Raw genomic sequence first — 21154 nt, 5'->3', positions numbered from 1 at the left:
TTTGCAGCTCTTCATTCTTTTGGTAAAGTAGAACCTCGGTGGAAGCACTAAGGAAATTACGAGAACGCATTTTTCCCTATCAGGAAATTTCCTGGATGGAACCAGCAGGTATTATGCTAAGCAAAATCAGTCAACCAGAGAAAGACAATTATCATGTGATCTCACTCGTATGTGGAATTTTTTGTAAAGATGTTATTTATTTATTCATGAGACACAGAGAGAGAGGCAGAGACCCAGGCAGAGGGAGAAGCAGGACTCGATCCCGGGACCCCGGGGTCATGGCCTGGGCTGAAGGGCCGCTGAGCCCCCCGGGAGGCCCGTATATGGAATTTAAGAAACAAAACAGAGGATCATAGTGGAAGAGGGGAAAAAAAATAGAACAAGACGAAATCAAAGAGGGAGACAAAGCATAAGAGACTCTTAATTCTAGGAAATAAAGTGAGGGTCGCTGGAGGGGCGGAGGGCGGGGGGACGGGGTAACCGGGTGCCCTGACGTCACGAGCACTGGGTGTGATATGCAGCTGATGAATCACTGGCCCTACCTCTGAAACTAATAATACATTGTGTGTTAATTAATTGAATTTAGATTAAAAAAAAAAAAGACCGCAACTCATCACCGCTCGAGAATAAAAGATCAGGCTTAATGAAAAAAAATTTTTTTAAAAATCCCTGAGTAATGTGATGAGTGTTTACGGTGGGGGGCCAGGACCGGGCTATACACACACAGAAATGACCCCCCCCCACATCAACGTTTAGATCATTTGTGTTTCTTCTGAAAGCGCTCGAGAGCCGCGTGGTCCTGTCCTCGGCGGTGGGCCGTGTGGCCGCGTCTCCAGCGGGGACGGGGGGCAGGGGGGAGGTGACGGCCGGGTCCCCCGAGGCTCGGGGCAGAGCCTGCGCGACAGGCCATCGTGCTTCCCTCGGGCTCCTTCACCGGAGAAGCTGCGGGGCTTCCGTGGCTTGTTTGGTTTTTATTTGCATTTATTGGTTTATGGCTCCTACACTAGCTCCAGAAATCCATTCTCCTCTTCCCTCCAACGAGCACCGCCCCACTTTTTTTGTAGCTACAGACAGAGAAGGAAACTCATGGCTCATTGGGGAGGAAAAAAAAAAAAAAAGAGTGCCCGTCCCGCTGGCGTCTGTCCGTGTGGACGTGGGCCTCTCGCGGCCCCTGGGCCACCACCTGCCGCTGTGTCATCCGGGACGCGGTTGCCCGCCCGCACTTCGCACTGCAGATACGGTCTGGTTCTTTTGCTTTTTCTTTTTTTCTTTAAGATTTTATTTTTTTTTTGAGAGAGCGAGCATCCACGAGCAGGGGGAGCACCAGGCTGCGCCCTGAGCCGGGAGCCCGAGGCGGGACTCGATCCCAGGACCCCGGGTCATGACCCGAGCCAGCCGCCGCCGCCCTGACTGCGCCCCCAGCCGCCCCATCTTCCGTGCTCTCCGTCCAGGGCAGCGTTGCTTCTGTAAAAGCCCACTAGCTTAGTCTGTTAATCTATGAATCAGTTTATTTGCAAATTATCGATCTATAAGTCGGTCTATAAGTCAGAGGTCGATGTATTTATAAAGCGTCCTCATACTTCGTGGGCGAGCGTTTGCGCTGTGTTGCCACAGACGAAGATTTCCCCTTGCCTCATGCGGCCTGATGGGCACAAGGTCTTTTATCTTGTATTCAGTTTACTAAAAATCTAGAAAACAATTTGCTTTTTATTGATCCAAAAGCTACCCCAGGGGACAGAAATCTAGAACCATCCAGCCAAAAAAAAAAAAAAAGAAAAAAAAAAGGACCATCCAGCTTGTCAAATGCGACGTGCTAGGGACAGGTTTCTACGGAGACCGTCCCTTTCCGCTTTCTGCTTAGTTTTGTAGGTCGTTTTAACGGGAGCCACGAAGCGCCTGCAACTGGGCGCCGCGCTCACCTAATGCACCCGGAAATAATCCCCAAGGAAACAAATCCACAGTAAAGAACAAAACTAAAAATAGTCTCACGGAACAAGTGACCTTGTTCAGAACTTTCCAGAACCCTCTGCGTAGCCTCGGGTTTGGCCCACAAAATGGAAGCGTCTCCTTTCTTGATTTCATTACCTTGACGTGTTTTTATTTTTCCTTTTGTTCTGGCCCAGTGCGCGCTGGTGTGTGAATGTGCGGCCCCCGACGGTGGGAGCGGGAAAGAGAACCTGCCCTTCCTGAATGCAGGTACGTGTCTCGGGTGGGGGTGGGAGCCTCCCGCTCGCTTCCTATCCGCGTGGGTTTTCCTTTCCTGCGGGCTCGATACTGCACCCGGGCCGTGTGCTTCCAGAATGGTCCGGGAGCCCTCGGCAGCGGATGAGCTGGTCGCGTGGGGCGGAGGCTGGTGCGGGGTCTCGCCTGGATGTGCAGGCGCGGACAGGGGCGAGCTCTGCAGACAGAGGGCCTGCACCCCGGCTCCGTGCAGGGCCTCGCAGGTGCTCCCCGGGCGGCCGGCGAGTCCTTGTCGCCGTCAGGGTGGGTTCCTGGGCGTCCTGCCCACACTCGGGACGAGCCGGGGCCCACTCGCGGCCGTGACGCAGACAGGGGGGCGATCCTGGGCCTCGGGCCGGGCCCTGCTACCTGTGCCCGCGTCACTCCGGTCCCCTGCAGACCCCGGCCTCCTGGGTCCCATCCCCACGCAGCTCGCCGTCCCATCGGAAGCGCACGAAGATGCTTTGGCTCCGTGGCCAAACACGCTCCTTTAGGTTTGGGTTTATATTACCCGAACCCAGACCCCTGAGAAGGAATATGAAGCTCTTACTTAGTTTGATTCTCACTCACTCACTCGAGAGAGCCCACGCCGGGTGCAGGGGGGGGGCTGCCTCCCCGATGCTTTCCGTCCCGGGACCGGCGCCGTCCAGCTGCCCCCAGCTTGACCCCCCGATTGTAGAATCACAACAAAATCATTAAAACCTCCGTCGCTCTGTGGGTGGATTGGGCGGACCCGCTCACAGGCGCGTTCCTATGCTCCAGGGCGTGCGCGTGACGTGGCGCGTGCAGTGACCCGTCTGGGTTTCGACGAGGTATAAACCAGGTGTTACATGATGACCCTGCGAATAAAACGGAAGCTCCTAAGACGGGGAACAATGTGGCAAATCCGTGCATGTGAATTATGGACCTGGTGTGCAATAGTCGTGTAAATCGTGTTGCCTTGAACGCCCTGGGAGGCCGTGACAGGTGCGGCGGCGGGCGGCGGGCTAGATGCCTGGTGCGTCCTGCTGGCCCGGCCTGTGCTGCGGGCAGGCGCTGCCGTCGTCCTCGTCTGGTGGACGCGGACCCTGGCCCAGGTCGCCTACCTGGCAGGTGGCAGGTCCAGATTTCAAAGCCACTTTTGGTCCCAAGGCCTGTGCTCTGAAGTACGGGGCCACGTGATTACAGGACAGCTCTTCTTTTAAAGATTTTATTTATCTATTCACGAGAGACAGACACAGAGAGAGAGAGAGAGGCAGAGACCCAGGCAGAGGGAGAAGCAGGCCCCAATGCGGGATTCGAACTCAGGACCCCGGGGTCACGCCCTGGGCCCAAGGCAGGTGCTCAACCGCTGAGCCCCCGGGGGTCCCCATAATGACATTTCTCAGTGGTCACAGCCCCCACGGCCGGAGGCGCGCTCCCCACCTTGGACGTTTGCCACGAATGTCTGCTCTGAGCCCCTTGACCTTAGGGAAGGACAAGACTATACCACGTGAGCCAAATATTGGGGTGACATTGTCCTCACTAACACCCCATCCTAAGCAGTGCATGACTCAGAATACACCAGGAGATCCTTAAAAATACGTCCCTCTTTACCCGTTTTAAGTCCTGATGAATTCCAGCCAAAAAGCAAATTCCCTGTTTCCTCCTTTCTTTCCTTTCACTCGTGAGCTATGAAATCTGGGGATTTTTTAGACGATGCCATTCGATAGAACCAAAGATGTCTCTGTCGTATCTTCCCCATTTCAGTTTAAATTTGGGGCCATTTTGAGTTTTGCTACTGGCCCTTGCCCCTTTATACTTACTCACCAGATTTCTTTGCCCTTTGCTGTTCTAACAGATACGATAGAGTCCATTAACTTTGATCTTTTGGGATTTCCATGTATTTTCATTACTGTGTACTAATACATTTAGGGCGTTAAATAGCTTCTATGGAAGAGTGAATTTGTTATCTAATAATCGATGAATCAGGTCGTGGACACCTGCGAAGGCTTCAGCTGTCTTCCTGGAGGAAGTCCATTACCTCCCCCGCTGCACGTCGTAGGTAAACTAGAAGGAAAAAAAGAGGCAAAAAAGATGACGCGGTCAAAAAGCTAACGTGTCGTGGACAAATGCGGGGAGGCCTTTCTCTCAACCAAGTTTTTCTCATCCTTCGATGCCTGTGTTCTCTGGAAGTGAGGAGACAAACCCATAGAGGGGGACGGGGGGAGGCACGGAAGGCTTCCCGGAGGAGGTGCTAGCACGGCTGAGTTCATAGGATGGTTACTCACAGCCAGCAAAGGGGTGTTCCTCTGAGATGCAGGGAATGTCTTCAACAGAAGGAAATTGGACAGAAGCAACTTGAGTTCAGAGGATTATAGGCCATTTCAGGCGCCTCAGCGTGAAGTACGAGCTGCCTCCTACCTTTTTTAGCTGCGTCCTTTCCTTTAATTACAGAACTGGAGTGAGCAGAGCAAAGCATTCGAGCTGGAAAGAGTGAAGGCAAATCATGTCCTGACCAGCTAAAATCTAAAATCCGATTCTACACACTAGACTCACCAGTTATCATCAGCTGGAGACTAAATGCCCACAAATATCATCTTTATGTCTTCTCTGACATCTGTAATAATTTTTCTTATTCTTGCCCTTAAATTGAAGATGGAGGCCCACGAGCATGGGTTCGGTTGGGCCAGGAAAGCAGCACTTGGTCTAACATAGCTTGCATCCTATTTCCTATTCCATTCTTTCCTTTTCTCCTTTGGAAACGACACAAGCAGTAACATGATTTAGATTTTATAACGAAGCTAAAGAAAAGCAAATAAACCATTCTTAGGAGTTAGGTTGTTTTTTTTTTTTTAAGAATTGATTTGACCTTTTTTTCATCTTCATTATTATTATTATTATTTTTTAAAGATTTTATTTATTTATCCATGAGAGATGCAGAGAGAGAGGCAGAGACCCAGGCAGAGGGAGAAGCAGGCCCCATGCAGGGAGCCCGACGCGGGACTCGATCCCGGGACCCCGGGGTCATGACCTGAGCCCCAAAGGCAGATGCTCAATTGCTGAGCCACCCAGGTGCCCCTCATCTTTATTATTTTTAAAGAATTCTCTCTCTGCTGTGTTTTCTGAGTTCCTCTCCTGTCTTCTTATCATCTCTTTTCCATAACCATGCTTCGGATAGTGTTTTAGTGATCTCTAATTGGGTTTTTCAGTTCTTACCCAATCTTGAAAAGAGCCAACCTCCATTTCAGTTGTATATAAATCTAAGATATTTCCAAGTACAAATGAGGGAATGTCAGTATCTAATTGGATTACACGGACTTATCTTTAGAAAGTATAACGTAGCATTTGGAGGACAGGCAACGCATGTACATTCAGCTGAATAATTAAACTATTAAACGACCGCGTAGTTAAAAGCTACAGGATGAATTCTCTACAAGAATCCGCAGGACATCGAACTAATGATTTTTGTAAGGCATAAAGCCAGTAAAGTCAGATTCCATCTAAATATGTGACCTGTACCACCTCCTGAATGCAAGAGAGTTCATGAAGATAATCGCAGACGAGCTCCCCCTGGGGAAATATATTTAAGACAACTGGAGTAAATAAGTATTTGGCTTTTTGATGAGCCCCTTGTCCCTGAATCTAAATTTGTGGAATTCTTTGTCTATCTACGGACATCCCTAAAACAGGCACAGGAAAAAAAAAAGGGGTTCCTGTGATATCTCTCTAGTTTATCTTTTCTGCTCTCATTTGCTTTTAACAGCCACGTTCTGTGGTTTTCCTTTAGGCGCCGTCTGTGTGTTGGCTCTGTTGAACGTTTCTTCGGCATCTTTGACAGTTCCCAGTTGGCTTTCACAGGTGCTGAGCGTGTGACCCGGTTAAAGAAGCCCTGCCACAGTGTCTGAGAGAAACAATATAGAAGTTTGAGTTGTGCTGCAATTTGGGGGAGAAAAATCTGCCATTTATTTTCTGTTCCTGTGCTCACCATAGGGAGTGGACCTCGAGGGGAATGTATGGTATCTGGACGAGCTTAGACCTTTACTCCTGTTAAGCCATCCCAAGACCGTGGTGTGGTCCAAAATATCTCTACTACTTTTCTCTTGGCAGAAGCTGTCACATGATGTTTCTAGCAGTTGTTTTGGCAAAAGCAGTGGAAAACTGAAGAGCGTACTTACAAGGGTCTCTTTAAAGAATTTATAATACATATTAAATAGTGTTCTGAGTTGACAGGTCTACTGTATGATCATAAATGTATCTTCTATATAAAGAAAAATTTGGCATCAGTGAAAAGCCAGGCCGAAAGAGATGGACGACTCTTTCCCATAGCTGGAGTAAGTGTGCAGAATTATTAGCATCGTATCTCTTCTACAGGGAAGAAACGTAAAAAAAAAACTGGCACAAGCATTCATCATTTATGATCCATTGTCCAGTATTTGGTGCATGAATACCATGCTTACGTTTATGTGAAGATGATAAAAAAAATCTCCCCATTATCAACGTAGTAAGAATTTTGAGTTAACGAACATTTTATCTGGTCTTTTTTTTTGTAACCAGTGCAGTAAATCTGCATGGTAGTGGGAAGTTGGGCCATATTTTTTTTTTCACTTTTTAAGTCACGTTCCACTATGTGATAGTTTAAGATACAGAGTAGATGTTCTTGCTTTATGCATAGTAGATGTTTAATAAGGAATGCTGCTGGATCAGATTGGGTTGTTTGTAGGGTGGATCCCACTATAGCTACATTGAGATCCTGATTTAGTACAAATGTTCGGAGACCTAGGAGTTTCAAAAGATCATGTCCTATAACATAAAAGTTAGATGGGAGGGATCCCTGGGTGGCGCAGCGGTTTGGCGCCTGCCTTTGGCCCAGGGCGCGATCCTGGAGACCCGGGATCGAATCCCACGTCGGGCTCCCGGTGCATGGAGCCTGCTTCTCCCTCTGCCTGTGTCTCTGCCTCTCTCTCTCTCTCTCTCACTGTGACTATCATAAATAAATAAAAATTTAAAAAAATGACTAATAAAAATTAGATGGGAGACACTGTTGGGATTTTCTTCTGGATGATCAAGTTGCCTTATTTTTTTTTATTTTCTTAATTTATCCCTGGTATTTTCCTTAAAAACAGCATTTCCACAGAGTCCTTGTATAATATGTACCAGGTGGTCAGAAGAGAGTTCTGGAGCTCATTAATCAAATGGCCCTTGATTTCCGCCGAAGCTACTTCAGTGAAGATATATATTTAAACACATTGAAAAGCATTAAAATAAAAATAATATAGTCCGAAGTGGAAAGACTAGTTTTCAGATAACAAAATGAAAAATTTTGTGACTTGATTCAAAATAACAGATTTTCTGAAAATAGTTATTATTTTATAGGAAGCAAGAAAAATGAAGAATTCTTACCAGGATTTGAGAGCTACAAAAATTCTGTATGATTTTGAAGGAATAAAACAGAGGTTTAAAAGCAGCAAATATACTGGGTATATTTATAGATAGACCAAGTAATTGAATTTACTTAGGTTAGTAAGAAAAAAAAAATCGGACTTTTCAGAGATTGAGTTTTCGTCTTACTGTAAAAGAATGCATTTATATTCCTGATCATGTAAGCTATATTGGAATTCATGAGATCCCATATATGCTTTAACCTAACTGACACCCTGCTGAATTCAGAACATACTTTTCTTCTTCTCCAACTCTAAAGATGGAACAGTACAGGTTGTAGTAAAATTCTTGTGTCTTTAAAACATTGTCACTTTAAAAATTAAGGAGATATCATGGTTTCTTTTATTGGCTGCCTTATATTTCAGATGAAAGAAAATATATCTGATGAGGCCTAATGCCCAAAACGTATAGAGAAATCATAAAACTCAACAGCAAAGGAACTAATCAGATTAAAAAATGAGCAGAGGGTCTGAATAAGCATTTTTCCAAAGAAGACCTGCAGACGGCCAACCGGTACATGGAAAGGTGCTCAGGATAACTAATCATCAGGGAAATGCAAATGAAAACCACAATGAACTGTCACCTCATACCTATTGGAATGGCTGCTGCCAAAACAAACGAGAAATAACAAGTATTAGAGAGCATGGGTAGAAAAAAGGGAGCTCCTGGGCACTCTTAGTAGGAATGTAAATTGGTATAGGCCCTATGGAAAACAGGGTGGAGGTTCCTCAAAAGATTAAAAATAGAACTATCGTATGATCCAGCAAGTCCACTTCTGGGGAAATATATCCAAAGGAAATGAAAACACTAACTTGAAAAGATATGTGGTACCCTCGTGTTCATAGCTGCATAACCAAGACGTGGAAACAACCTAAGTGTCCCCTGATGGTTGAACGGATAGAGAAAATATGACATAGGGCAGCCCCAGTGGCCCAGCAGTTTGGCGCCGCCTTTGGCCCCGGGTGTGATTCCGGGGTCCCGGGATCGAGTCCCACGTCGGGCTCCCCGCAGGGAGCCTGCTTCTCCCTCTGCCTGGGTCTCTGCCTCTCTCTGTCTGTCATGAATAAATAAATAAAATCTTAAAAAAAGAAAATATGACATATATATATTTCAGCCATAAAAAAAGAACGAAATCTTGCCATTTGTGACCATATGAACCTTAAAGGAATTATGCTGAGATCAGTCAGACAGAGAAAGATAAAGAGCATGTGATCTCTCTTATATGTGGAATCTGAAAAATAATAAATCTAAAAAACCAAGCTCATAAATACAGAGAACAAATTGGGGGTTGCCAGAGGCAGAGGGTGGCAGTGGTTGAAATGGGTGAAGTCAAAGGGTACACATTTCCAGTTATAAAATAAGTAAATGTTGGGGATATAATGTACAACATGATGACTATAGTTAATACTGTATTCGAAAGTCACTAAGAGAATACACCTTAAAAGTTTCCATCGCAAAAAAAAAAAAAAAAAACCGTAACTATGATGATGACAGATGTTAACTAGACTTATTGTGGTGATCATTTGGGAATATGGTGTACAAACGTTGAATCATTGTACACCTGAAACTAATGAAACGTTGTATGTCAGTCACACTTCAATAAAAAAGAAAGAAAATAGATACGATCAATTCTATCTGTGGATCTGTGATATAATCTAATTGATGAAGCTTAGAGATAATGTTTATGTTAAAATATAATCCCTTTGGACATACAACTCTAGACTTCATTTTTTTTTAACTGGGCATACAACTCTAGATTTTAAATATTTTCTCTCAACATACTGGAAATAGTCTACTGTCTTCTGGCTTCTCTTGGTGCTTTTGAAAAGTAAACACTTTGGCAAATTCTTGCTAGTGGGGAGGTAGGTATCCCAGAAGCTTTAAATCTGGTTGTTGAAGAATGGGGTGTTTGGCATCACGGTTTCTGATATAGCATCAATTCTGATAATGAAAATGTCTCAACTATACTTCTGAGAATGGATGATTGCAGAGGAATGGATGAATAGATCCTCATTTTAATGTTCAGAAAGCTATTGTATATTGATCCAAGTAGTGGCCGTATCTCAGTAAACTTCTAAAAGGAATTTTACCCTATATGTTGAGGAGACCTGGCCCATATAACCCATGCTGCATTTCAATATCCAGTTTTGTTTTAAATCAGCTTTACTGGTAAACTGGAGCCAAATAACTATAGATATTTGGGGCGCTTGGGTGGCTCAGTTGGTTAAGCGCCTGCCTTTGGCTCAGGTCGTGATCCCAGAGTCCTGAGATCAAGCCCTGCATCAGGCTCCTTCCTCAGCAGAGAGCCTGCTTCCCTCTCTGTCCCTCACCCTACTCATGCTTTCTCTCTCACACACACTCTCTTTCTCAAATAAATAAATACATCTTTACCAAAAAAAAAAAAAAAGGGGGATCCCTGGGTGGCGCAGCGGTTTGGCACCTGCCTTTGGCCCAGGGCGCGATCCTGGAGACCTGGGATCGAATCCCACATCGGGCTCCCGGTGCATGGAGCCTGCTTCTCCCTCTGCCTATGTCTCTGCGCCTCTCTCTCTCTCTCTCTCTCTCTCTCTCTCTCTCTCTGTGACTATCATAAATAAAAATTAAAAAAAAAGACTTTTGTATAAAAAAAATTATAGATACTTGACTGGCAATTGGCCTGATATTTTATTGCCCATTAAGCTTTGGTGTATGAGTGTAACCAAGGTCTTCATTGCTCAACGGCAGTGGAAATAAATGGCTTGGGAGTGTGGTTCAAGTGCTGGCCCCATGAAAAAAAAGGATCAGGTGTTATCTTCATATCTGGCCCTCCAGTTTTGCCCTAAATCTTTTAAAATCCTTGATAGTGTAATCTTGTTACTTCTTCCCTAATCACTTCCTACCCACAAACAGAGTTTGTTCACAGCCTCTTTGTCTTGCTTCTGGTGATATTAGGAAAATATGTTATTGACTTGTTGGCACTAAGGTATGCATAATATTTGAATTGTAATAGATCTTAAGCCAAGGAATGAACCTTTCTGGCATTTAAAAAATAAAAACATTTTTAGTAGTGGGGACATTTGAATCTCTGAAATAACATATCAGTTCTCACCTACTGCATAAGTGAGCAAAGTTGACTAATAATGATCAGTAGAAATTCAGAAATATATATATATTTTGTGTGTATTATACATAGATACATATTTATAAATACATATTCTTTAACAAAATCTTTAGAAAAGAAAGAAATTAATAGGTGGTAAACTAGAGAACAAGAATAGCCACATTTATGAATTGGAATTTGATGTATCATTTTTAAATTCAATGAAGACTGAAAAAAATAGAAGAACAAAATTCTTAGAAATTCAAATACACTAATGAATTATGATAAAAACAAATTTTTGAATAAATAAGTAATTAGCAGTGGTACACCGATTAATGATTTTGTTAATAGATCTTTATATAATGGGCATATGTTGGTAATTTAACTACTAAACTTTCATTTTTTCTTCCCTCCCAGTGCTAAAGAACCCAGTGTGTAAATTATATAGATTTCCCACATCTGACAATAAGTGGATGCGAATCCGGGAGCAGATGTCAGAGAGCATACTTTCTTTTCATATTCCTAAGGAATTGATTTCTCTTCACATAAAAGAAGACTTGTGTAGGTAAGAGAAAATAATTTATGATTGTCTCACGCTATTTTTTCTATGAACCATTTTTTCTTAAACTCTGATTATAACATAAAAATCTAGACTTGCACTGTCTAGTATTGGTGGCCATTAACCCTGTATGGCTGTTAATCATTTGAAATTTCCAGTCCAATTTAGGATACTCTTTAGGTATAAAATACATGTTTTGAATTCTTATCATACAAACAAAAAAATCTGACTCATAATGAAATATTAAAATTTGGTGTTATATTGGGGTTAAATAAAATATATTCATTTCACCTTGCTTTGTTTTTCACCTTGCTTTTTTTAACTTTAAAAATGTGACTACTAGAAAATTTTAAATTACATATATGACTCTCATTTATGACTTACATTATATTTCTATTGTATTTCTGAGAAAGGAGTAAGAGAAAGAAAAAAAAGAGCCTAGATTTTAGAGAAAACCATATGAGAAAATAGGTTGTAAGGAAACAACCTAGATTTAAGGAAATAAGGATTGAAGGAGGAGCAAGGAGAGATATCTGAGAGTAGCTGAATGAGGATATTCAGGCCATAAAAATCAGATGACATGGGAATCCGTGGGTGGCTCAGGCATTTAGCGCCTGCCTTTGGCCCAGTGTGTGATTCTGGAGACCCGGGATCGAATCCCACGTCGGGCTCCCTGCATGGAGCCTGCTTCTCCCTCTGCCTGTGTCTCTGCCTCTCTCTCTCTCTCTCTCTCTCTCTCTCTCTCTCTCTCCCTCTCTCTCTCTCTCTCTCTGTCTATCATGAATAAAAAAAATAAAAATAAATTTAAAAAAAATCACAGCACTATTGACTCGGGACAAGAACGTGTTCGGGAACCTAAGCCGACTACCTACAAGAGCTGGCTGCAAGCACGATTTCACGTAAGCCAAATTATTCAATATTACCCTTACCCGGAGCTGGTACTAAGCATATATGATGAGGAAAACAAATCCCCGGGAAAGAAGAGCAAACTTAGGGAGTTTGGATCTTTGAAGTCATAAAAGAATCATCAACCTCAGCGTTGTTGCACTCGAGGTTATAGGACCCGGAGAACCGCTCCTGCTAGTATCGTATATAAAGATCGCGTTTCATGCGGGAGGTTCGGGGAGGATAACTGTTCCCCCCAAGTGTCGTAGCCTAAGGAAGGAATCCACAGACAGAGGGTTCGAGGTCACGCATAGCGTCTTTATTCCCTCCGAGAAGCACAGGAGGGGAGGTGCTAGAGGGGGCTGCGAAAAGTGGCCCCTGACATCTGCATCTAAGTTAGCCAGTCCTAAATTCTCACTAAAATATCTGAATCATGCCAGTCCCTCTGGCCTGCAAAGTTTCTGTTGAAAAATCCAGTGACAGCCTTACGGGGTTCCCTTGCACGTTACCGTTTTCTCTTCTCTTGATGGTTTTAAAATTGTCTCTGTGTCACTACATTTGCCATTTTAATTACTATGTGTCTCGGTGTAGACGCTCTTGGGTTGATCTTGTTGGGGGGATTTCTGTGCCTCCAAGAACTAGATTTTTGTTTCCTTCTCCAAATTTGGGAGATTTTCAGCTATTATTTTCTCCAAAAAATTTTTCTGCTCCCTTCTTTCTCTCTTCTTCTTCTGGGATCCACATAACCTACCCACACTAATTCAAAAACATGCACGCGGGATCCCTGGGTGGCGCAGCGGTTTGGCGCCTGCCTTTGGCCCAGGGCGCGATCCTGGAGACCCGGGATCGAATCCCACATCGGGCTCCTGGTGCATGGAGCCTGCTTCTCCTTCTGCCTATGCCTCTGCCTCTCTCTCTCTCTCTCTGTGTGTGACTATCATAAATAAATAAAAATTTAAAAAAACTTCTATAAACCCCCCCCCCAAAAAAAAAAAAAAACATGCACGCACCTTTGTAGTTACAGCAGCATTGTTTACGGTAGCCAAGTGTGGAGGCAACGTAAGTATCCATCAGTAGGCCAATGGATAAAGCAGATTATATATATATATATATATATATATATATATATATATATATATATTTGTCATAAATGGCAAGATTTCATTCTTTTTTTATGGCTAATTCTAGTGTATAGTATACATTAGCCATAAAAAAATGAAATCTTGCCATTTATGACAAATGAGTGGATCTAGAGAGTATAATAGTAAATGATATAAGCCATTCAGAGGAAGGCAAATACCATATGATTTCACTCATATGTGGAGTTTAAGAAGCAAAACAAATGAGCAAATTAAAAAAAAAAGAGACAAACTAAAAAAATAAACTCTTAACTATAGGGAAGAAACAGATGGTTACCAGAGGGGAGGTCATGGGGGAGATTAATAGGTGAAGGGGAGAATAGTACACTTATTGTGATGAGCATTGAGTAATGTATGGAATTGTTGAATCACTGTATTGTACACCTGGAATGAATATAAAACTGTACGTTAACTACACTGGAATTAAAATTTTTAAGACTTACAAAGATACAAAAAATGGAAAATTGTGATCCTTCACAAAACATGGAAATCTATTAACATTATTAAATACATTATTAAAATAAAAATAATACTACATTATTATACTCTGTACCCTTTATGATATAATGACTAATTATTAGGATAATGTTTTGGGGTTGAGAATCTTTTCTTGTTTTGAAGTCTTTTTTTTTTTTTTTTTTTTTTTTGAGGCAAAGAGAGAGCACAAACATGGGGAGGGACAAATGAGAGGGAGAGGGAGAAACAGGCTCCTATTGAGTAAGGAGCCTGACTTTGGGCTCGATCCCGGAAACCCTGGGATCACAACCTGAGCCAAAGGCAGCCACTCAACCACTGAGACCCCCCAGGTGCCCAGGGTTGAAAGTCTTGGTTGATGGACCACTAATGCTACTTCATTTTAAAATACAGCAAGATAGTGCTAAAGAGAATGATAAAGTGAATGAAGAGAAAGACCCCTACTGTTGCCCTAGTCTCTGTTTTTTTTTATTTTTATTTTTAATTTTTTTAAGATTGATTGATTGATTGATTGATTTGAAGGGACAGATAGGGACAGAGGGAAAGGGAGAGAATCCCAAGCAGACTCCCTGCTGAGCACAGAGCCAGTTATGGGGCTCCATCTCACAACCCAAGATCCTGACCAGAGCTGAAATCAAGAGTCAGGCACTAAAAAAAAAAAAAAAATAAGAGAGAGTCAGACACTTGGGACGCATGGGTGGCTCAGTGGTTGAGCACCTGCCTGAAGGTCCCGGGTCCCGGGATCGAGTCCTACATCGGGCTCCCTGCTTGGAGCCTGCTTCTCCCTCTGCCTGTGTCTCTGCCTCTCTCTTTGTGTCTCTCATGAATAAATAAATAAAATCTTTAAAAAAAAAAAAAGAGTCAAACACTTAACTGGCTGAGCCACCCAGGTGCCCCACCTGGGTCTGTCTTTTGTCATCAGTTTAGAGATTCCCTCAAAGGCCGAGCAGCTGACCTTCGGCATGTCGACTACTGTCGAGTCCTGCACGGTGCTGCCTTCAACCCCTCTCTCCACTCCTGTTCCTATCTCTCCGTCTACCTGTCCACTGGCAGTGAATTGCAAGGGGAAATAAAGAAAGAGTAGGGGAAAAGGAGAAAGCAGCCTTTTCCATGTATCATCTGCTTTCTCCACCACCTTTTCTATGTATATTTATTTAACCTTTTATTATGAGAACCATAGGAAAATCATGTCTTGGGAAGGGAAGAGGCAGACGTTCTGTTTTCAAAGTACTCAGCGTAACACCTTGTTTTTGAGAAATTTACTAAATGACTTCATAATCACAATACATAAGGGATTGGAATTAAAAAGCAATTTTAGTAGGCATAGCCTCTATATAATTAGTTTTATTATTTTTTTAATACACCAAAGTGTTTCCACTTACCCTGTTCTCTTTTCTTTGTATCTTTTTTTTTTTTTCTGTACATTTGCAGAAAAAAAAATGTAGAAGGGGCTAGTGGGCAGTTTTGGTAGAGACCGAAGAAGGGGGCCTCCAAACAGGAAGTTCCATTGCTAAGAACAAAACTAGGAACTGTCATCAGTATACACTAGAAATTGTTCAGAGGAGAAAGATCCCATTTCAATACTATAAAACCAAACTATATAAAAACCTGATGGATCTGAAAATTGGCGAGGCACTGTGAAGAGGAGCCTATCCACATATCATGTGCTTTCTCCACCTTTTCTGTATAAAGCTCTTATAATTAGTTTTTAGAAATAAAAAAATACATCTTTAACATTTTGTAAAGAGGAAGAGGGGGGGAGAAATCACGCTGAAGACCTCAAAAGGGAAATAGGAAAACTGACAAGCCGTTGCATTACAGCGTAGGAAAGTGTGGGCATTATGAAACAGAATCAGAAATCCACAAGGAAAGAATTACCATCCTTTAGGGAAAATGCTGTAAAGTGGAGGGAATAATGAAACTTAAAAATGAAGCAACCAAATGAAGTCCCCAAAGCCAGTAGAAGAGCACAGATCTGACGCTGAGACGTGACATCAGTAATACGGGAGACAAACATGATAAGCTCATCTCAAATGCTACATGAGGGTGAAAAATGGTCAAAATGATGAGAGAGAAGATGTCAGATGTACAAGGCACGAGGGCACACACTGGGAGTGTTGTTGGGGAAGAACAACTCATGCAAAAGCGTGAAAGAAAACCTAAGTAAAAACTTATGCAGCTTCAGTATTTTTTCCTTTGAAATGCTAAGATCAGGGTAACCTTCCCTTTCCCCGCAGAAGCCCATAGAATAGCATCTACCGATCTTTGAGAGGAAAAGATTGTGGCCCCACTTGACTGTATGGGGCCAGATTCTGAATGTTTTATGAATGAAGGTGGAGGAAATGACATAAATGTGCAGGAGTGGCTCAAAAATGCCACTCACAAAACTTCCTTGAAGACTTTCCTTGAGGACATGTGCCATCCGATGAGACAAAAATTTAATTAAGAATTATATTTATACAAATTGAACACCAATAAAAAATAAATTTATAAAAAAAGAATTATATTTATACTATACTTCAAGTTGGTATAGTATAAAAATCAAATCGCATCACCAAATGTATATGACATTATATATAATGTCATATAATAATATAATAAATATAATAAATTAAGAATGTAAGAGTGGGCTTTGTCCCACAAAAGAGCTTACCATATTTCTCTTGGTTGGGTGGACTCTCCAGCCTGGACACAGCTTTACTCTGCTGTTCTTTTCTCAGCTTCTTTTATTTTTATTTATTTATTTATTTATGTAAATTTATTTTTTTTAATTGGTGTTCAATTTGCCAACATATAGAATAACACCCAGTTCTCAGCTTCTTTTATTTTTATTTTTTTTGTAAATTTATTTATTTATTTTTAAAGATTTTATTTATGAGGCAGAGAGAGAGGGGCAGAGACACAGGCAGAGGGAGAAGCAGGCTCCATGCAGGGAGCCCGACGTGGGACTCGATCCCGGGACTCCAGGATCAGGCCCTGGGCTGAACGCGGCGCTAAACCACTGAGCCACCCGGGCTGCCTGTAAATTTATTTTTTATTGGTGTTCAATTTGCCAACATATAGAATAACACCCAGTTCTCAGCTTCTTTTATTTTTATTATTTTTTTTGTAAATTTATTTTTTATTGGTGTTCAATTTGCCAACATATAGAATAACACCCAGTGCTCAGCTTCTTTTAACCCTAGTCTTACTCAGATCCCAGGAAGTATTTTACTTGCCTCAACCTCCCTCCTAAACCCCACTACATAGATGAACTCTCTTACCTTGTTTGATGCAGACCCCGGGGGGCCATAGTGCAGTTGTCTTTCAGCACTTGGAACTGTGCAAGATGCTCCATTTGCATTCTTGGAAATCTCTCCTGGGAAAATTCTATTACATCACATTGGACTTTCTCCGTAAAAACAATATATGCACACCATAGAAAATAGTAAAATAGCAAAATAAAAAAATACAGAACATATAAAAAGAAACAGTAAAATCCCTCTAAATTTACCACCCAGAAGGGATAATTGTGTCTTTACTTTTTACATCTACTGCCATCTCCATAAGCCCTCCTGTGGGTATCATGCTTAGTTTCCTCGCATTGATGAGTTGTACTGTGAATACGTCTATGTTCCTACTATATAACGTCAAGTAAAAATGTAGGCTACTAGTCAGTGGGAATTATTGCATCTGGCTTTTTACTGACACATAAAAAGACTAGAAGGAAAAATAGGCTAGATGTACACTAGAGCATTACTTGTACGTGTGCGAGCATATTAACAATGGTTATTTCTGGGTGACGGATTTAGAATAGTGACTCGCTACCCAGCAATAGAAAACAAATACATAAACCCTTACAAATAACAGGAAATGGACTTGCCAGTTAGCCATATCTTGATTTCTTTTCATTTAAACGGTTAACTCTCAAAAATCAAAGTCTGTTCAAAATTTCGTTGCCCCTCATGCTTGGTCTAAAAAATTGTAGATGACTGTTTTGTTTTATTTTGTTCTGTTTTTTTTTTTTTTTTTTGAAAATTACCAGTCGTTTAGACTTTAGGTTTTCTCCCTTCCCTACCCCAAGAAAATACGCAGGTAAATGAGGATGGGCTTATTACCGTGTTCTCAGACAGCAGCGACAGAAAGATTCTTGTCTCCTTGCGGGGTCCTTTGGATGCCTAGTGGTTTCCATGATGGGATGACAGATAAGCCCTAAGATGCCGTGGGCTCCATGTGGCCTTGGGTAGACTTAGAAAGTTTGTCTTTATTTTGAGCTCAGTTCAGTATTAATACTTTTAACATTTTTGTTTAATCATTTTACATTTTAAATCATCTGGAATGTCCTTGGTTCTATATATTAATGAAATGCCAAATTAGCCACCTTCCCAAAAACTTAATGTCTTCAATATCACTTTTTCAGTGTTCCATTTCTTTCTCACTCGCTTATACTACTTGCCCGTTTCCATGCTCTCCACTGTCATCACTAAAGTAATTAAGAAAATCAAAGTGACAACAGAATTACCTTCAAAAGAACTGACATGTTTGGAATAGTTGCTCTTCACCTTCAAGAATATGGCCTGCTGGGATCCCCGGGTGGCGCAGCGGTTTGGCGCCTGCCTTTGGCCCAGGGCGCGATCCTGGAGACCCGGGATCGAATCCCACGTCGGGCTCCCTGCATGGAGCCTGCTTCTCCCTCTGCCTGTGTCTCTGCCTCTCTCTCTCTCTCTCTCTCTCTCTCTGTGACTATCATAGATAATAAATAAAAGAAAAAAATTTAAAAAAAAAAGAATATGGCCTGCTAAAATCTTTTCATGTACCCCAACACACTGCTGTAGTTTTTCATGTAGCTTCTGTATGCTTATTGTGAGTATTAATATACTTTCCTGATTTTTTGAAAGAGAATTCATGGGGACTTGTCGATTCTCCTCTTCCTGTTGTCTCGGTTAGTGATGAGTCCGTATTATCTTCTTTCTTTTTTTGAGACAGACGTCTTGCGTGGACTACATACGCTGTTGTTTCTGTGTTGTTTATTTTTCTCTTTTTGGAGGTATAATCGACGCATGACATTATATCAATTTCAAGTGTACAGCGTAAGGGACTCATTTATTCCTTCTCTCTTTTTTTGTTTTGTTTTTTTTTTTTGTTTTTTCATTTATTCCTTCTCTACTGTTCTCTCCACCTGCTCTAATCCCAGCCACCAGCATGTTTTGCCTGCGATACTACAATGGTCTATTTTTTTTAAAATAAATTTATTTTTTATTGGTGTTCAATTTGTCAACATACAGAATAACACCCAGTGCTCATCCCGTCAAGTGCCCACCTCAGTGGTCTGTTAATGGCTTTTCTGCCTGTGGCTTTGTCTTCTAAAAATCCATGGCTCACATTACAGACTCATGCAAACTGATTGAAAATACTAAAAATATATATATATATATTTCCAGATTTCCAATAGGAGATTCCTTAAGACAGCCTAGATATTTAACCTCTCGAGACCCATACTAGGATTATGCGGTGGGAAGGGAGGAGGGGGAGGCTCTGCTTACAAGGTACGCAATGTGACACCTTGCTTTTGAGGAGTTTACTAAAGGGTTTCCTAGTCATGATGCATAAGGGGTTGGTATTTAGAAGCAAATCAGTTGCTTTGATCTGGGCTTCCTGAAGGGTGGGGGAAATGACAGCTGGTTTACGATGGAAAAGGACAAGAGAGTGACATGTGATCCTAAGGACATAGAAAGGGTGTGTTTATGTGTGTTTCTGCCCGTGTTTATAATGCTTTAAGTTTTACAGTTTCAGCTTGGGTTGCACACAGACAAGTTATGTAGGTCTTGCCAAACTACCACCCATAAAATTTTTATGGCTTGTTTTAGTGTTGCCACATATTTTGTTTACGTTGAGTGTTTTCTTTGGATCTTGTCCTACTTCAAAGGTCTGCTGTGCCCAGTCTACACTGAAATATGTTAGTTACCAGATAAAATGATGGTGCCTGTAGAGCTGAAGCTTCATGACAGCTCCGGAGGTAGTATTAAATCATGGTGTGTACACGTATGCATTTAGATGGGGGGTTCTGTGACCATATAGTGTGTGGCTTTACCAAAAAAGTATACATTTCCACACTGTAAGATGATATTTGAAGACCTATCTTGGTACAAAAAGTTTTAAAAAATGAAGTCTTCAGTGAAATTGAACCTCATGAAAAAAAAAATTTAAAAAAAAAAAAGAAAAAAGAAATTGAACCTCATGATCCATAAAACTTTCTCCAGGAAAAGAAATAGTTTGTTGTATGTCATATATTTTTCTATTTTGATCCCAGGGGTGGGGAAAGACAGAAACTTTATGGCGTGTATGTTGGGAGTTTAGAAGAAAAGAAAGAATATTTTATAAGAGTTAACTTTAAGACTTTCTTAGGTCTTATATGAAACATATAAATATGGTGTGTGTGACACAGAGAAACAGCGTTGTAAATAAAATATTAAAAAAGATACCAAAATACTTCAGTAGGGAAAAATGTGATCGCGTTCGGAACATACAAAGTTTTACCTCCACTTCTTTGGGAGAAGGTACAGGCTTCATCTTATATATTAGGGTTTGTAAATATTGTCCATATACTAAGTTTGTAGTGATAAAATATCATATATCAACAAAGATAATTTTTCCACACTGTATTTTCAAGGTTCTGTAGTCTGTATTTAAGAGGTATGCTCTGGAACTGCAAGTGACTATATAGATATGTGCCTACATCCTAAGTCTATATCTTGAACATATTATATATATTTTTTCATATTATATTTTTAAATATGAAAAAGATTGTTGGTTAAGATATTTTGAAATCCTAGGCTTAAAGCCTAGTTACTGCACAGAGACAGATGTTTGAGACATGTTCTACATGCTTACTTAAATATTATCATATATTGTTAAATTGGTTTCCTAAGCGTTTATATCTAGTTTGAGAGAAATGCAGAAAATATTTCTCACTTCGTACCTCATCTTAATGCATCTTAGGAAGCGCGTAAAAAAAGTTCATTTTATTCCAAACTACGGCAGCACGTTTTTTTAAGGTGTTAAAATTATATATTAGGAATTATAAACTAGAACTAGAATATATTCAGGTAAATTCTTTTTCAAAAATGACCTCAGTTATACAAAAAAGATAGGCAGTAGGATCGTACGACTTAGTGACTCAGCCTGTCCATTTGTCATAGTCTAATATTCTGAAGTGTAGTGTATGTACTTTGCTCCAAGACTTATCACCAGACGAGGCCTCCCCTACGTGGCCTACCAGGCGGGCAGGACCCTGTGTCTGCTTCCATCTCCAGCCTCGATCCAGCCCTATTTATTCTGGGTGGCCAAGCACATGCCTTTTGAGAGATCTATCGACATTTGCATACTTGAAGGAAATAGAGGAGCACAGAAAATCTTTAC

The 21154-nt window shown here is 41.5% G+C and overlaps 1 protein-coding gene across 3 annotated transcripts in view; it reads left to right on the top strand.

Moving 5' to 3' along the window:
• INPP4B (inositol polyphosphate-4-phosphatase type II B) overlaps positions 1-21154 on the top strand; it is a 371833-nt gene that overhangs the window by 170531 nt on the left and 180148 nt on the right. For all 3 annotated transcript variants that reach the window (XM_055317016.1, XM_055317017.1, XM_055317018.1), the window contains 2 exons: positions 2124-2196; positions 11117-11264. In XM_055317016.1, coding sequence (XP_055172991.1) covers positions 2124-2196; positions 11117-11264 — 221 coding nt within the window. The remainder of the gene's footprint in view (positions 1-2123; positions 2197-11116; positions 11265-21154) is intronic.

This window comes from Nyctereutes procyonoides, unplaced genomic scaffold, assembly GCF_905146905.1.
Source record: "Nyctereutes procyonoides isolate TBG_1078 unplaced genomic scaffold, NYPRO_anot_genome, whole genome shotgun sequence".
Taxonomy (NCBI): Eukaryota; Metazoa; Chordata; class Mammalia; order Carnivora; family Canidae; genus Nyctereutes; species Nyctereutes procyonoides.
Note: the sequence above shows the minus strand (reverse complement) of the source record. Positions and strands in the feature narration are given on the sequence as shown.